The following is a 16,366-nucleotide window of genomic DNA, read 5'->3' as shown; positions in this document are numbered from 1 at the left end:
CCCACGCAACGCCACTCACCCACGCAACGCCACTCACCCACGCAACGCCACTCACCCACGCAACGCCACTCATCCATTTGCAAAACGAAAAAGGTCAAACTCTTCTATTGCGAGACCTATTGCATTTTCAATGCTTGTTGGTTCTAGGGTACATTGTATAGGCTGTTACACACATTTCCTCTGCATATATCTTTTTGGAGTGTGCGTCTCTGCCTTTAGACACCGCTTCAAATTCTGTCGGCCCAAACTTGACCACAACAAACACCAATTTTCTGGTGGCAGTAGAAACTGACCAAATTATTTTGGTGCATGTACTATCTCAGTTCTGTTTCTTGGAGGGATCATAGAGATGCAGAACGAGTCTGCTGTCTGGACATATTTTCTTGTGCAGGCTTTAGCATGAGATACTTTTCTTTTCCACAAGATCTCAATAGTTATACCCAATGTTGGCTGTAGTGATCGTTTTTACTTGGCACCATATGTAGGATGCTGGTAAGAGCCTGGTGACCCAGGCAAGTATCTCTGAATTGCTTAAGGTTGTGCATTGGTTGCCCTTTCTCAGAAAGTACTGAATTCTCCAAAGCATTTTCCATGACCATGCTTCTATCATTCCTGTTTTTTATGGCTAGTTGACTCCGGTATGATGTCAGTACCTTTAAAATAAAAGGAAAAAAAGGCAACCATTCTGTGTCAGCTGAGTATTTCTGGCTGTGTACTAGGCACAAGTTGCGTCACACCCAGTAATTAACCGCCATCACAAAGATTCAGTGTGTTCATGTGAATTGGGTGAATTTTGTTGAGGTACTAAAATGGAAGACATTTTAGGCCAAACTGTGGTGTGGTAAATCGGTTTTTCAAGTGTTTTCGTTAAAGGAAGTTGGTTTACTCCTCCTCAGTTATCTGTTCTAAAATGCATCTGATATGACTGGAACTCCGTGTTCTGCTTGTGGGATTTTATAAAGCTAGCACCAGTTTGGGGTTTAGGGTGTAGATTTATACTACAGAAGTGCAGAGATTGTGGAGAAGTGTGGCTCAATGGTTAGAGCGGCAGACCCTGATGCAGAGGTCTGGCCCGGACCAGGGTTCAATTCCCGCTTCGGCGGGTCTTGAGCTCAATTTCCCCGGACCTGATAATTCTCGCCTCGTTGCCTATTCTAATCATGGGTCCCACTCTGCAACTCTGGGCAATAGCTTGCTTAATCTCCACAACGGCCCCAACAGCACTAGGATGCCTGACTTCACCTTGGGGGTGCCCAGGAGTGGGCACTTCACAGGGAAAGGCCAGGAAGGCAGGAAGGGTTCCACATCGGTATGTGTACAGCGCCTTGAGACCCCTTCGGGGGTGATACATGCGCTATATAAGCACTACATTTACAATTACATATGATTGGGTCATGCCCTTTTTGAAATTTGGAGGCATTAAAATCTGCTTGATTTGTTTAGTTTGGGCTCTTAGTTTCAAATTAAGTGTAAATCGGAGAATGGAACCGAAAGGTAATCCAGAAAAGCACTTTTGGTGATATGCATACAAATTCATTAATCACAAAAAAGGGGGGAGGGTCGAAAACAAACTCTACCACCCCGAACCCCCAAATATCACATGTAAACCCATAAAGGGGTGGAGAGGACTAGACCCAGAGGAAGTAGAAAGATGAGCAGTGGCACAGATGTGTTTTGAAAAACTGCCCTCACTCACACACGAATGTGTGTGACATGCTTCATCATCGGGTCTGCTTACAAAACGCCCCTGCGTAGCCACGCATGGGGCGGAGCATTTGTTTACATGCATACAAATTCCTCATGTTCACATTCTGCACTGAGATGGGTTAATTTTGTGTTTACATATTGTTAGGATCTGTGGGTGAGCTCTCAAATCTGAATTTGTAACAAATTGGATGAGTTAGCATTCTTCAGTGTCCATACCAGCGCACCTCTCTTCAGACCTGTTTAATTCTGATTGGATTTGAGAATCTGAGATGTTTGTTTGTTCGCAGTGTTAGATATGGATTCTCTTAAGAGGACCAAAGCTACTGCTAAAAACCACTGAGACAAAGAGAAAAGAAAATTTCAACACTGGAGTAAGGTGGACAAATTTCAACGTTGGCGATAATGCTAGCTTTAGGTAACTGCCACAGTTGTTATGTTTTCCTGGAAATCCAGACCTCCACATGATGTGCGGACTGAACGCGAAACCTGCAAATACATACCATAATTTCAATGGGCTCTGATTTGATTTTCACTACTATAATTAGCTAAATCACTACTGTCAGAACCTCCAGAGAGCGGAGATACTGGGCCTAACAATGTTGGTTGTGGACTTTTACTCCTGTTGTCACTGGACCCTACCTACTATGTACTACCTCTTTTAGCACTAGACTCTCAGTAGTAATGCGGTCCGAGCAGTCCAAGGCTCTTTTGGGATGGGGTTGGGATGGAGTGGGGAGTAAAATTGAGGCTTATAAAGGCTTAAAGTACACACAGTAACTGCAATATGTTTTGTCGAGTCAAATGCCTGCTGTTATGGAAAAGTGATATTTTATTATAAGCACATTTTGCATAGAGGCAACTTACTATGTAAAATCACCATTTCTTATGGTCGGGGTGCTTGTGTTGTCCTGCGCGATATCCCAGAGTCCCTCTGTCCCTTCTAGTGAGGCCATTTAATCATGTAGAATACTTTCTACACTTCAGTAGTGCTATGTGCTAAATTCATGAGTCTCCCAAGAGGCCTGACTGCCATTAACAGTCTTAGCTGACCTGATGGCAGCCCTCAAGTGTGGGACAACCAGGAAAAGTGTCTCTTGGCTCTGGATTCCCAATGTTGATGGTCCACGACCTTTCATAGTCTTTTCCCGATGGTGCGTCGGACCTCCTCAGTCTCTGTACAGGCTGTGTCTGTGTCAGACGTCCTCAACCACAGCTCATTGGGGATCCGTAAGAGTCAACCCCTGCACTTCAGAACATCAACAATTCACATCTTCTGTCTGTGGGTTGCAGTTCACACCTCCTGCAGTATTTCTAGGCCCAGGGCTTCCAAATGGAACTAACAGACGTCCTTCATGTTCTATACCATGCACAGGCACATATACATCCCAGCATGCATATGCAAGCATCACACGCTGCCAGGCGCTACGCATAATCGCCGTGTAGACGAGGGATGAGTTACATACACAGCCGTGGAACTGTGGGCCTGTAAGCACCCCTCCTGTGACCTAGGTAAGAAGCCCTGATCCCTACTAAACTGGTATTCTGCCACCTCTGTGCTGGTGGCACGTAATCGACACTGGAGCACTCGGGGCAGGCATTCTCATTTGTCACTACGCAGGGGACTTTTCCGTCCCAAAAACGACACATTTGCAGATATCCAAAAATGAACTGCAAAAAATCAATGTAAGCGATGGGTATGTTTGGGATCTATGTAACATCTAAAAGATTCCTGGGATTGGCATTTTCTGCTTATAGTCCCCAACTGAACCACAACACACTCAGTAGGCTCACCGGAACAGTATATTAATAATGATTGCGTTATGATTTGAGTGCTACTTGATTTGTGAATGATGAATATGAAGTAAATTCTTGTTTTGGACTTGCATTGAATACACTGCTTATTTGAATTGTGTGCTCACCGCCCCATGGCATGGTTTTCTGCCTGCTGGCATCGGACCCTCACACTGCAGCACTTTTGCTATGTGCCAGAATAGCAGAGGCCACACCCAAAGGGGGCCTCGAGGGCCAGGGCCATAATGGCCGTCAGAGCCTGACAAGGAACTGAACTGGTTTGCGCCGCGTGGCAAAACATGCACCTGAGTGGTGCTAGGTCACCGGACCAATAAGGAGGGCCAAGTGAGGGTTCGGATCTCCCAATCATGGGCACACCCCCCCCATCCATGTGCAATGGCAAAAAGGGTGGATATAAGGTGATGCTCCCTCTAGGGCAGCTCACTTCTACATCAGGGAGTTGGGGGTGTGGTGCCAAGAATTTCGAGTCTCATCCACCCACACCTAGGTAACAGCAGAAACAAAAGGTGCATGGCTTGATTATGGAAACACACCAACAGGGCGGTATGTAGGAGGGCCACTCACTTGGGTTGCCTTACGGCAGGGTGAGTAGGCCTGACAAAAAGGGGGGTATCAAACGGAGGTGTCGCTCACAGCCCAACAGACAGCAGGGCACAAAAGAGACTAGCAAGGTAGCGAGTTTGGGCATCACTCTGGGACAGGCTACCCCTCACACGCAAAGGGGTGTGGAAAAGAACAATCTATGAACTGTCAGGGTGATTTACGATCCTAGGAGATGCAAATGATCAAAAGACAAACAAATGATTTGACCAGCCAATGATTTATGGCTGATGATTTATGATGATCACCAAAAATGATTTATGACCACAGAAATGATGAACGATTTGTGATACCCCGGTGATGTATGACCCATGATTTATAGCTGCTAATTTATGATGAACATGCAGAGTGATTTATGACAACAAAATGAGACTGATTGTGGGATAATGATTTACGATACCCCAATGATTTATGACCCAAGGGTTTATGATGCCCAACTGACACTGTGTGATACCCAATTTGCAATAACATGTGAGGATGATTTATGACCCCGACCCAAGATGGTGTCCAGGGTAGTTGCACATGTATGACATATGTAATAAGTAATAAAACTGCGGCCAACAGTGACCACCAAATACGACTGTTTAGTAAGTGCAAATGCGCAAGTGTGGTATTTTTCCTGGAATGGGCACCGTGCAGACGTTAATCACTTAGAGGCATCATGTTTTTCCCTGACCTCCTGCTAACGTCTCCCTTTCCTCCACAGGGGATGGCTCTTCATCAGCGCGCGACCGAAGAACGGACCCCGTCTCCCGGCCCTGCGCAGTCTTTCCTCGCGCAGCAGCGCCTAGCGACCAATGGCCGCCGTGGACGCCTCAACCGCACACAGTCCATGGTGCTAAAGTACACCCCTGGCGAGAAGCAAGCTGCACCCCACTGACTGGGCAGAGGGAAACTGTAAACCACAGCTGGGACTCCTGCATCAGGCATGTGTGCTTGTGCATTTGACAGATGGACGTCAGGGCTCTGTTTCCTACTTAAAATGGTGGTCCATGCCTCCATCCCCAAATCTTATTGGGGCAATCGGGCCAGTGTTCAGTGATGCTAGACACTTCAGTATTGGTGCATCCGAGAAGGTTGATCTGCGCCTTAGCTAGTTCCGCGGCCTAGCGGTTTGTATGAACAAGTGGTCAATAATGGTATTTTCGCTACGTGTACCAAAGCTACAAATACACGGGTTTCCTTTCTCCTCCGGCTCGTCGTCCTGCCATGAACTTACAAAACGGAGTCACTGCTCTGAGATGTTTGTCCTGTTTCCAAGCATCACTTCGTCGAAAACGTTTTTAACTTTTGTATCTTTACACCCACACTGCAACGTTCTGGGTTTTTAGCGGTTTATTTTACTTGTCCGGGGTGATGGTGTGTATGTCTGTGAGTGTGTTCAAGAGCAGTTTGCCTCTGTGAGTCATTTGTTGTCGCTGTTGGAAAGGAAGTTTGGGGGAGGTGTATGGAGAAGCAAATGTTGCTTATTGTATATAATTGTCTAAATATTAGTGTTTGTATGTTTTCGGGTGGGGGTGGGAGAACTGGAAGTTGGGAAACCATGTTCACTCCGCCAAGCATGTTTGGGTTGTAATCTTGGGAAAGTCCCATTGAAGACCTAACTGTGACACTAAGAAAGCCTGGTATAACTGGACTACGAACCTCATTGTTATACGTATACATTGGTGTTTTTTAAAGCAAAAGCTAATCTGCACATATAAAAATGAACTGAAGGGTTCGTCAGACAATTTTAAGTGGGCAAAGAGTGCGGGTGTGAATGTTTTAAAGCTGCTATTTTAGTAACCTTTTGGATACATTTCTAATAGGGTAGATGATTGCAAATGATGTATGTTTCGCCGTCCATTCTTCGGTCACCTAGTCTAAAAGCACTGCATGATATTAAAGGTGTGCATGTGTACACTGCCCCAAGCCACACCATTGTGTTCTCTCAGCGTCTATCTTAGGTTCTGTCCTTTTTAGGTTCTGGGGCTTGAGTAAGATTAATACATAAAGTATTATTTTTACTTAACCCTGAACAGTTGGGGTTGGGTAACATCCGGTCAGACTTCTCAAGTCTGCATTTTGGGGATCGATAACCCTCCGTTCACAAATATGTGCATTGGCACAAGTGTGGCTTGCGTCCAAAATGGCCCAGGCTGTAATGTTTATTCTGGTTTGTGAGCAACAAAGACTACAAAATTCCGTCAAGCCTTCCATGACATTTGCACATTTTTAAACTACTACTGATCAGCTTCTGCTGTTTATTATTTTTAAAAGTTTTCTTTTTTATGGCCAATCTTAATGTCTCTGTTATGAAGCTTATTTTGAAGTGGGGCGAGTTTCTTGCAATATATTGTTGTCAGGCTTTTCTCCAGGGGAGTTGTGCCAGTTCACACACCAAGAAGCCGAGGACTTGATTAAGGACTGTTTGAACGATTTTATAATTGGATTTTCTGAAGGCCGCCCCTTCTGCCCAAAAAGCAGCAAAACGGTCCAACAAGCATGCTATTGCAACTGTTATTGCGTATAATTTTTTTAATGAATAATCACACTTGATGCTGCCAACTTGTGCAGTCTGAGTTCTTGATACTGACAGCTTGTGAAACCCCGAAGACAGACTGTTCTGAACCTCTCCGATTTAGGATGAACTGTTTTAGTGGAAAGTGGAAAACGGATAATCAACGTCATGTATGGACCACTCGACCATGTCCAAAGGGAGCCTTAGTCTGATGAAACGCTAGTAGTCATGGTTTGTTTACTTAAACAGATCTGAAAATAAGGCTTCTGAAAAAAATATTTTCTCCTTTTTCAAAACGAATTGGTAAAATGTTCCACTTGTGTGCCAAATAGGGAGAAATCTCCTCTTTGTCTTAGCATGAATCACTCTAACCTGCTTGTGCTGGCCCTTTGTTTTTTTGCTGTTTTTTTTTATTTCCTCAAATAGAATTTCAAAAAGTTACTTCTTTAACCTGTATTATTTTTTGTGTAACTTTTAATTCTTTTTTTAAATAATATTTCCGTATTTCATTTACTTCCTGTAATGCACCTATTGCATATTGCACATTTTTTACATGTTTTGTTGTCCCACATTTTGACTGGATTTACCACCACGCTCAATCTTTAGTCTTCTGTGGTGGTACATTCTGCACATACACTCACTCTCTTGAACCTCAGTGCAGTTGGCCAAGGGAGGCACAAGTGCGCTCCAGTCAAGTTTCATGGAAATTTGAAAGGAGCTGATGTGGTCTTTTGTTTCTCTCACGACCCACATTCTTGTTTTGCGATCTTCATATTGTCGGTACGTCACTTACTTTCCTATGCCAAGTTCCCCTAACCGCTAACATTGAGTACTTGGTAGCTGGGTACACTTCCATGTGTTTACTATTCTGCAATGTATTTTAATATTTCTTTAACACTATTTTTTTCGAGTAGATTTATAGTAGAGCTAGTACTCTGGTTTTGCTTTTTGTAGAGCGGCCTAAACTGGCACAGTGCTACTCGTTCCCCGCTGCGACTTATGATTATGCCTTCACAGGAGGTCAGACTGGGCCTTCTGTACGAACAGTTACTTGTTCACTGGCCTTATTGAATAGCTGCTAGAGAGTGCCTCTCATACCTCTGCCAGTCAGTGCACTATGCAAACAGCTGGACTGGCCCTTTCAGGTACCGGCCACTGTGGGCATGGCTACACACTAAGCTAAACTTCTTTTGTTCCACTACATGTCCTAGTTCACTGGTCCCAGAAACTGCTGTACAAGAGACCAGACCAACCTTTAGGGACTCTTCGTCACTGGTTTGGACATTGCACCATGCAAGAATTTACTCTAGTCCATGCACAGGTACTTGTCCTAGTTCACTAAATAAAATTACTCTTGCACAAGTGGGTACCTAGACTGACCTATTTCGTATATAAATGATCCGTTAGTGCAGTCACTCTTTCACAAATGATAAAGTGCAGGTTCTCTCTGAAGCTCCCCATTTACCAGTCCTGGTCACTGAAAGACCAGCAGCTATGGCAGCCTGTTCGAACGTGAATCATCGTCCGCGTTAAAGTGGGAATAATCATTCGCCAGGCCAGGCCAGGCCAGGTCAGTGCAACACAAGGGTTAGACTTACCCTTATGTATAAATATAGTCATTCAGTTGATCAGTCAGTGCAGCACTGCTGGCCGTCACTGGTCTTCCTCCTCCTTCACTGGCTTTGGGTTTTATGCTACAGGGGTAGATTTGCCCCCTGAACCTCTGCTTGCCTAGAACTGCTGTATTGGAGGATGTGTAATGTTCAGATTGCGAGGGTCCATGGTGCCTTTTTTATTGGAACATCACTTTGGGAATCAAATGGGTGGTACTTCATTGGTGAAGCCCTGTGCTTCTGGTCAGGTAGAAACACTCCCCTCCAGGTGCATTGAACACTCGTCGTAGTTAACATTTCATGATTTTTTTTCCTTTTTATTAATGTAGGGTGAGGCGCATATATGTGCCTGATGTTTGAAATGCAACAACATCCTGTCGCCTCCTGAACCTTTGCGGTTGGTGTTATCGTTCGCCAAGTTTTGTGTTTGCTGCCTCAGTTAAGTTCGGATTAATATTTGTTTGTAAAGGATGGGAAACCCCCATTTGTCTTAAATGTCTAGTAAAAGGTTTTCATTGGGTCGAGATCCTTATATTTGTACATCTGTGTGGGGGGAAAGGCCGTGACACGTGTTGCTTTTTACATTTCTGCACTACAAATAAACACCAAATTCTTCGGACTATCTTTGTCATTATTTTACTCTGCTTATTGTTTTCACCCCCTGAGCGGAAAGGTCATGAGTTGGACATGGCTTTAAAGGGTCTTCTCTCTACTAAAGGAGAAACACATCATTTTTTACCACTTCTACTTTGCATCACGGTACGTGCCTCGTCACTCGCCAGAAAGGCACGCATTTTGCTGCCCCTCTCCTGCCCTTCCTTAAGCATGGTGCTGGGACACGCTAGGGAGGTCAGCACTAGTCCTGCCCTTGTACCCCTGAATGAGGTGTGAGAGGCGAAGCTTGTGCCTCAGCACTACCAGACCAGCTTCATGAGCATACTTGCAATCTAAAAGTGGCAAATGTTTTAAAAATGTAAACACTAATTATAATGATGCATACCTGCCAACTTGAAGAACCAGCATTTGCAATGCCATAGGTCTTGCATTCGTTAAAGTTGGAGTTGTTGGCGTTGAAAATATCAATGTTTTTAATTTAGTTTATTTGCAGTGGAGTTATATTTACATAGTACTATTGCCAATGGTATAAAAAAACAAAAGTAAAAAACAGTCATTTTCAACGCCAACAGCTCTAACTTTAACAAATGCGAGACCTATTACATTGGAAATGCAATTGGTCTCACATTTGTTGGAGTTAGTTATTGGCTTATAAATGCTAATGTTTTTTACCTAGCCATGTTGCAGGGTGCAGTACCATCTGTGACAAAAAGAGGTCCCCTGGGGACCCTTTTGTGGCTATGGGACCTCTTTTGGCCACATATGGTACTGCACTCTGCAGAAGATATGGTAAATCCACCTTACTCATAATGCATTGCATTGCAAGACAGTACCACAAGTATATTCAAATAGCTATGTCCATATGTGCAATTAGTAGCTTTGAAATGAGACAAAATAACTTTTCTATTAAGTCCAGATTAGGTTGTACTCTGTGTGGAGTTGATGAAGGGACATTTATAGAAGGTCTCATATAAATGTGAGATGTGCTAGTGAGTAAAGTACCCACTGGCAGCCTTGCTTTGGACCAAGCATGTGTCCTGCCTGAAGCCCTTTAAGAATATAATGCTCTGGAGCTGTAATTAAAACCCAGGGAGTATCAACGCATGTAACAGGGGGTGTTCTCATGGGAGGTTACAAGAAGAGACAAGGCGGTACTAAGGAGGGACTACTAAGCCTATTAACCAATGAAAAGCTACCATTTACAAAGGACAGAAGCCAATTAAAAGATGGGTGGAAAGTGGGCAGAGCTTTAGGCCCATACCCTGTAGCATGCCTCGAAGAGACTGCGCAAGCGCTGCCTAGGCGGAACCTACAAATCTCGTGTGAGGAGGGGATGGGGACTTGAAGGGGCAGAACCTCGTGCTGAGAAGTACCCGCGAGACACTTTTGAACCCCACCCCGCCTCCAAGCTTCCTCTTCCCAAAAATAAAAAAAAGCGTGCTGAGGCTGGTGTCACTGTCCTGGGGTATTTTTACACCCCTTAATGGACGAGCTGGAAAACCTCCATTTACAGCGGTTTTCAGCTAGTTTTCCTAGCCACTGGGAGACCGTGTGAGGGAAGCCAATATGATGTGTCACACGGTGGCACTGTGTGAGTTGGCAAGTATGTGATGTTATCACATGAATAATAATCCACATTTGTAAAGCGCACAATCACCCGTTAGGGTCTCTAGGCGCTGGGGGCCGTAGGGAAGATTAAGCAAGCTATTGCCCAGAGTCACATGGTGCTGGGCTAACCTGCCGCCGGCGCTGGGGATCGAACCGTGATCCCCAGATTCCAGCGTTAGTCGCCCTGGCCGCGGCGCCACACCTCTCCACCTCACACTGGTGATGGCGTTGTGGTCTGATGTGGAGTAAACCTGAACCAGACAAAATACCTTGTGGCTTCTGACCCGGAAGGTATCATTAAAAATATATGTCATGAAGTTACTGATTGACTCCTGTGTGCTCAGGCCGGTTTAACTTTGATAAGATCCTTGTCTGCAAAAGTTGTGCAACTGCGTGCACAGGTATACTAGTGCTTTTTGGCGTCTTGTGGGCATGTTCCTTCCTGCTTCAGGAGCTAGCTTTCTTTTATTGGCTACAACCAGGGTTTTAATTGGGCCCGGTCCTGCCTGTGCTTGGCACCAGCAGTTCTAAAAAGCTGGTGCTGAGACGTGTCTCTATCGACGTGTCTCTATCGGGCTCTCTATTTTTGCCCTCACTCTCCGGATGAGAAAAATAAACTCAACTCTGCAGCAGTGCCACCTATCACTGGCTTTGAGGTAACTTTAAAGAGACTTGTTATCATTCTTTCAGTCTAATCATTTCAAAACTGAAGCATTTTAAATGTTCTATACAACGAAGCCATATTTAAATTAAGCAACTAACAACCATTGGCAAAGCCAATAGTTAAGGCTTGTTGGTGTAATTTCTTGATGCAATGACAAAAGCAGCAAAATATCAGTTGGGCGGGAGACTATGCTAAGCTTATGTGTTTTTAAGCCACACCCTTAATTAAATCGTTCACGCCCTTGGGGAGATCCCATGCCTCAAGGTACATGCCAGTTTGTCAAGATCAAAAATAGTATCCATGGAAAATGCTCTGGTTTATCACAATTTATTTAGAGCCCATAGAATTTGGGAACTCTCTCCATACCCAGAAGTACAGTGGGAAAGTTAATGCCCAGCTCTTGTATACACAGCAGCATGCAATGAGATGAGATATCTGTCAGTTTGAATACCTGTAGGTTACTGATATTTCTGAGGAAATGTCCAAAATTAACTGTGTTTGAAAAGAATCCGTTCACCTGTTTGGATTCAAAAATGCCACAGGGCTCCATGATAGCCAGTTAGTGAGTGTTCTGGTTCTATGGTGCCAAGCCTTAACTTGCCCATGGTACTGCATTAAATAAACTGAAATTAAGCCTGAGGAGGTGTCTGAGAACAAAATTCGATGAGTTGAAGTAGATCAGCTTTTGTGTACATTTGTGAGGTTTCAAGCATATAGACTGCTCTGATTTTAGAGTGACCGAGCGCAGTGGGGTCCTGTGTTATGCACAGTTTTATTTTCTGTTCATCAGAAGTGTTACTCTTGCTGGCACCATGGTCAGTGGATGAGAGTGACATGCAGAGGTTCCTGCTCAAACGTCTTACCCTGTAACACCAATAGATGGGGAGGTGAGGTACAGCTGCATGAATAATACATTACTTTGTCATAAATCCATCTTTGCTAGCTCAAACGCTGTATGATAGTTTCTCACCCAGCAGCTGCTTTGTAGCATTGTTTGCTCTGGCCTGACAGCCCAGCTCTAGCTCAACCATATCTGATCAACAGAAAAAAGAGCTTAAGGAAGCACTACTGAGAGAGGGTCTCTGGCTCCACTCACATGCTGAGTCCCCTGAGAAGATCTGCTGATTGGGCAGAAGTTGTATGCTTCGCCTTAAAAAGGGTGCATGTGTGCAATATGAATTTCAAAACGTTATCTCACATCTCTGCCTTGTCCGTAGCTCAAAAACAAAAACGTCTCACACCTGTTAAATCGGGGTCTCCGCAGGACGTACGTCCCCCAAGAATTATCCATATGGTTCACAGGGTCATAGCTCCCCACCTCACATGCATCTTTAACAACTCACTTAGCACAGGATACTTCCAAAGAGGCAGCTTTGATCCACACACTTCTGAGAAATCCCAATTTAGATGCAAGTGACCCCAACAACTACAGGCTGATCTCACATTTGCCAGTTTCAGCTAAGGTAGTGGAAAAGGCTGTCAATCAGGAGTTGACTAACTTTATAAATGCTACCCAGATCCTGGATTCCACACAGTTTGGATTCTGTAGTCATTACCGCACAGAGCTTTCATTAATCACCTCCACTGAGGCCATCAGACAAACCATAGATGGCGGGAGAGTGCGGCCCTGATCCAACTAGATCTGTCGTCCACGTTCAACTCCGTCAATCACACTATTCTTGTTGAACGGCTTGCTTCTGTAGGAATCAAGGATAAAGCCTGAAATTCTTGACATCTTTTCTAAGAGATCGATTCAAAGCAGGGAAACCTATGAGATTTTGTGTTATGATCCTTCTCACTGCCATGTGGGGTGCCACAGAAGCCCTCTGTGAACCCACACTCTAATTTATGTCACACCGCTAGCAGCTCTGATTAAATCCCATGGCTTTGCCTTAGTTTCTTATGCCGACTATACGCAGATCATATCATGTCAGTAGCTGGTAATCCGGATGCCACTTCAGTTAAACTTCATGACTGCATGCTGGATACAGGCAACTGGATGGAGGATAATTGTCTCAAATCAGACTCCTTAAAAGCTGAGGTCTTGTTATTTAGAAATAACCCATCTGTTCGAGGCATATGAGCTGCATATTGTACACTTAGCAATAGATCGCCACCTGGTGTTGGGCTCGGGTGTTTGCAGGTTGTTGTCTTGGAAGAAGTCTTTGTAGTCACGAGATAGGTGACTCCTCCCTTGGACAATACTGCGCACGGGCATCGGCTCCATCCTTTGATTGTTTTTTTCCGCCACTGGGTTCGGATGAAAGTTTCTCCGCTCCGGCTAGAAAAACACATTTTCAAGCACATCGAAGCGCAAAACTTCCTCAAACTTCAAACTTCAAAAAACTACCTTTGACATAGACTTCAATAGTTTCGACGCCATCAGTTCCATTCCGGTCATCGACGCAGGCCGTTGGGCCTATCGACGCCGTGCGGCCTACACCTCATGGACAGAACTCCGTTCAAAAGATGCCCGGTATGTCGAGCAAAGTTTCCACATAGCGATCACCACGAGGTCTGCAACCTCTGTCTATCACCAGAACAGGACGAATCGACCTGCACAGCTTGTGCATCCTTCCGATCAAAGAAAATCATCCGGGATCGGAGGGCCTGTCGACACCGAATGAGGAGATCTGCTCCAGAACCGGAAGATATCTTTGATGAAGAGGTCCCGCTCGTTCCCGAAGAAGATTCGCCTGATCTCCAGATCATATCCGAGGCAGACTACTCAGATGACTCCATTCCATCGGGTCAGCGCGTGAGTACTACTGCCCCTGCACCACATACAGTTCCCAAACCAAAGGCAAAGGTCAGCACTCCGCCCGCTAGGCCCAGTCGAGACCGAACACCCGCTTCGAAAGCCCCGCCATCGAGCCCGGCTCTGAAGAAAACAACTAAGCCTTCTTGTGCCTCGGCACCGAGCAAGCCGCACATGCCGATTCCACCTCTTCCATCGGCACCAAAACCCAAAGCTAGCTTGGCACCAAACGATGGCTCGGCACCGACACAGAAAGACCTCTCGGCACCGAAGCCTAAAGAAGTATCGCCACCGAAAGAAGTACCACTTCTAAACCTAAAAGTGTGAAGCCATCGTGCGACGCCTCGAAGCCGACGACACCAGCTCCCACACCGAAAACATCTTCTTCAGTGCCAAAGCCCGCAAGGTCCGATTCCGATGTGCCCGAGCCCTCAATCCTGCCTACCAAGCCGAAAACAAAACCTTCGGCACCGAAAACTACGCCAAAGGACGTTTCAACACCTCCCAAGGCTAAAGACATAAAACAACCTCGGCTTTAACCGAAAAAATCGATGCCCAAGAAGGTTGTACATGAGGAGGAACTTTTCTTGCCAGATCCTCGACAAAAGAAGATCTACATCGACCCAAAAACAGGCCATGTAGAAGCTACTCCTCACAAGAAGAGACCAGCAGATGCACCGCCCACACCTGTGGTTCCTGCCAAGAAAAAGTACTGTGTAACATCCCCTATGCACTTTTCGTTTTCCTATACCTCTTCCTCCTTCTCCTCCTGTTCCTCCTCACATACCACCTCAAATCTCTCCAGCACATTCTCCACTTTTATCATCACATTCACCTCAACGTGATGATGATTAATATAGTCTGGGTGGAGGGGATGATACAGATGAGCCTTTCCCATACCACGTGGATGACGTTATATGGGACTTGCCAAACCCACAAAATGCGCCTGACATTCCTGACCCGCAGTTATACCCTTCAAAACCTTCCCCTCCAGAGGATAACATTGGTTTTGGTCATTTATTAAACAGAGCTGCTGCTTACCACAAAGTCAACATGTATTCTGATGAGACTGAGGAGGTTTTTCTCTTAGATACCTTTGAACAGTCTCAACGGTCTGTTCAAATTCTTCCCATGATTAAAGGGGTCATCAAACATGCTCCGGAGGTATTTAAAGACCCGGTATGCACTAGAATTTTGAACCCCAGAATTGAGAAAAAATATAGGCCTGCACCCACAGATACAGTCTACATTAAAGGACACCTACCATTAGATTCTTTAGTTGTGTCCAATGCTAGGAAACGGGCAAATTCTCAAACTTCTGGCGAAGCAGCCCCACCTGACAAAGAATCCAAAGTAATTGATGCGTCAGGTAAAAGAATAGCTGCACAAGCCACTAACATATGGCGTATAGCCAATACACAAGCGCTCCTCTCGTTACGATAGGGCTCATTATGATCAATTAGAAAAACTACTTGAGCATCTACCAGATCAGTATAAAGCTCAGGCAACTGACCTCATACAGGAAGGCAAGTTAATTTCAAATGCCTCAATAAAATGTGCACTAGATGCTGCAGACACCGCAACTAGAGCTGTGAATACCAGTGTCATACGGAGACATGCGTGGCTATGCATTTTCGGGTCTAAACAGGAAGTGCAAACTACCATTTTAAACCAACCATTTAATTAGAACCAATTATTTGGCCCAGAAGTGGACACTGCACTCGAAAAGATGAAGAAAGATACGGACACCGCCAAGTCTATGGGGGCTTCACAGTCCACACCAGCTAGAGGTTCCTTTCATCGCTCCTTCTACAGAGGGGGCTCCAAACAAACTGGAGCAGACACCACAGCATCTTACAAATCTCACACACAAACATCCTCTAACAAGGGATATTTTAGAGGAGGATACAGAGGCAATAATAACAAAGGAAGAGGTCGCGGTAACAACAACAATCAATCCTCTTCCGCCACAAGACAGTGACTTCCCCCTGCTCCCCCAACAGCATTCCACTCCTGTAGGGGGCAGATTAACACAGTTCCTGCCTGTCTGGAACTCCATCACAACAGACAAGTGGGTGAGACAGATTATCCAACATGGCTACTGCCTAAAACTTACAGCAACCCCTCCACACATACCTCCCAGGCAGCGTCCAATGTCTACAGACCACCTGACTCTGCTCCAACATGAAGTTCTGTCACTTTTACAAAAGGATGCCATTCAATTAGTTCCTTTAGAAGAACAGGGAACAGGGGCTTACTCGCTGTATTTTCTAATTCCCAAAAAGGACGGGACACTAAGACCAATTCTCAACCTCAGGCCCCTCAATCAGTACATGCAATCAGATCATTTTCATATGATCACTCTGCACTACTGCAACAAGGCGATTTCCTTTCAACACTAGACCTAAAGGACGCCAACTTTCACATTCCTATACACCCTGCTCATAGGAAGTACCTAAGGTTTGTAATACAAGGACAACACTATCAGT

The 16,366-nt window shown here is 45.1% G+C and overlaps 1 protein-coding gene and 1 long non-coding RNA gene across 4 annotated transcripts in view; both read left to right on the top strand.

Annotated features, from left to right (window-relative positions):
* Positions 1-8,851, top strand: part of HOOK2 (hook microtubule tethering protein 2) — a 406,674-nt gene extending 397,823 nt beyond the window's left edge. For all 3 annotated transcript variants that reach the window (XM_078689227.1, XM_078689226.1, XM_078689228.1), the window contains exon 22: positions 4,826-8,851. In XM_078689227.1, coding sequence (XP_078545353.1) covers positions 4,826-4,999 — 174 coding nt within the window. In that variant the 3' untranslated portion in view covers positions 5,000-8,851. The remainder of the gene's footprint in view (positions 1-4,825) is intronic.
* A 2,081-nt stretch (positions 8,852-10,932) lies between these two features.
* The window catches only part of LOC144774295 (uncharacterized), a 29,092-nt gene continuing 23,658 nt past the window's right edge, over positions 10,933-16,366 (top strand). Inside the window, exon 1 of the long non-coding RNA XR_013600184.1 lies at positions 10,933-11,111. This is a non-coding gene — a long non-coding RNA (uncharacterized LOC144774295). The remainder of the gene's footprint in view (positions 11,112-16,366) is intronic.

This window comes from Lissotriton helveticus, chromosome 1_1 (assembly GCF_964261635.1).
Source record: "Lissotriton helveticus chromosome 1_1, aLisHel1.1, whole genome shotgun sequence".
Lineage (NCBI taxonomy): Eukaryota > Metazoa > Chordata > Amphibia > Caudata > Salamandridae > Lissotriton > Lissotriton helveticus.
This window is presented reverse-complemented; position numbering and strand designations above follow the sequence as displayed.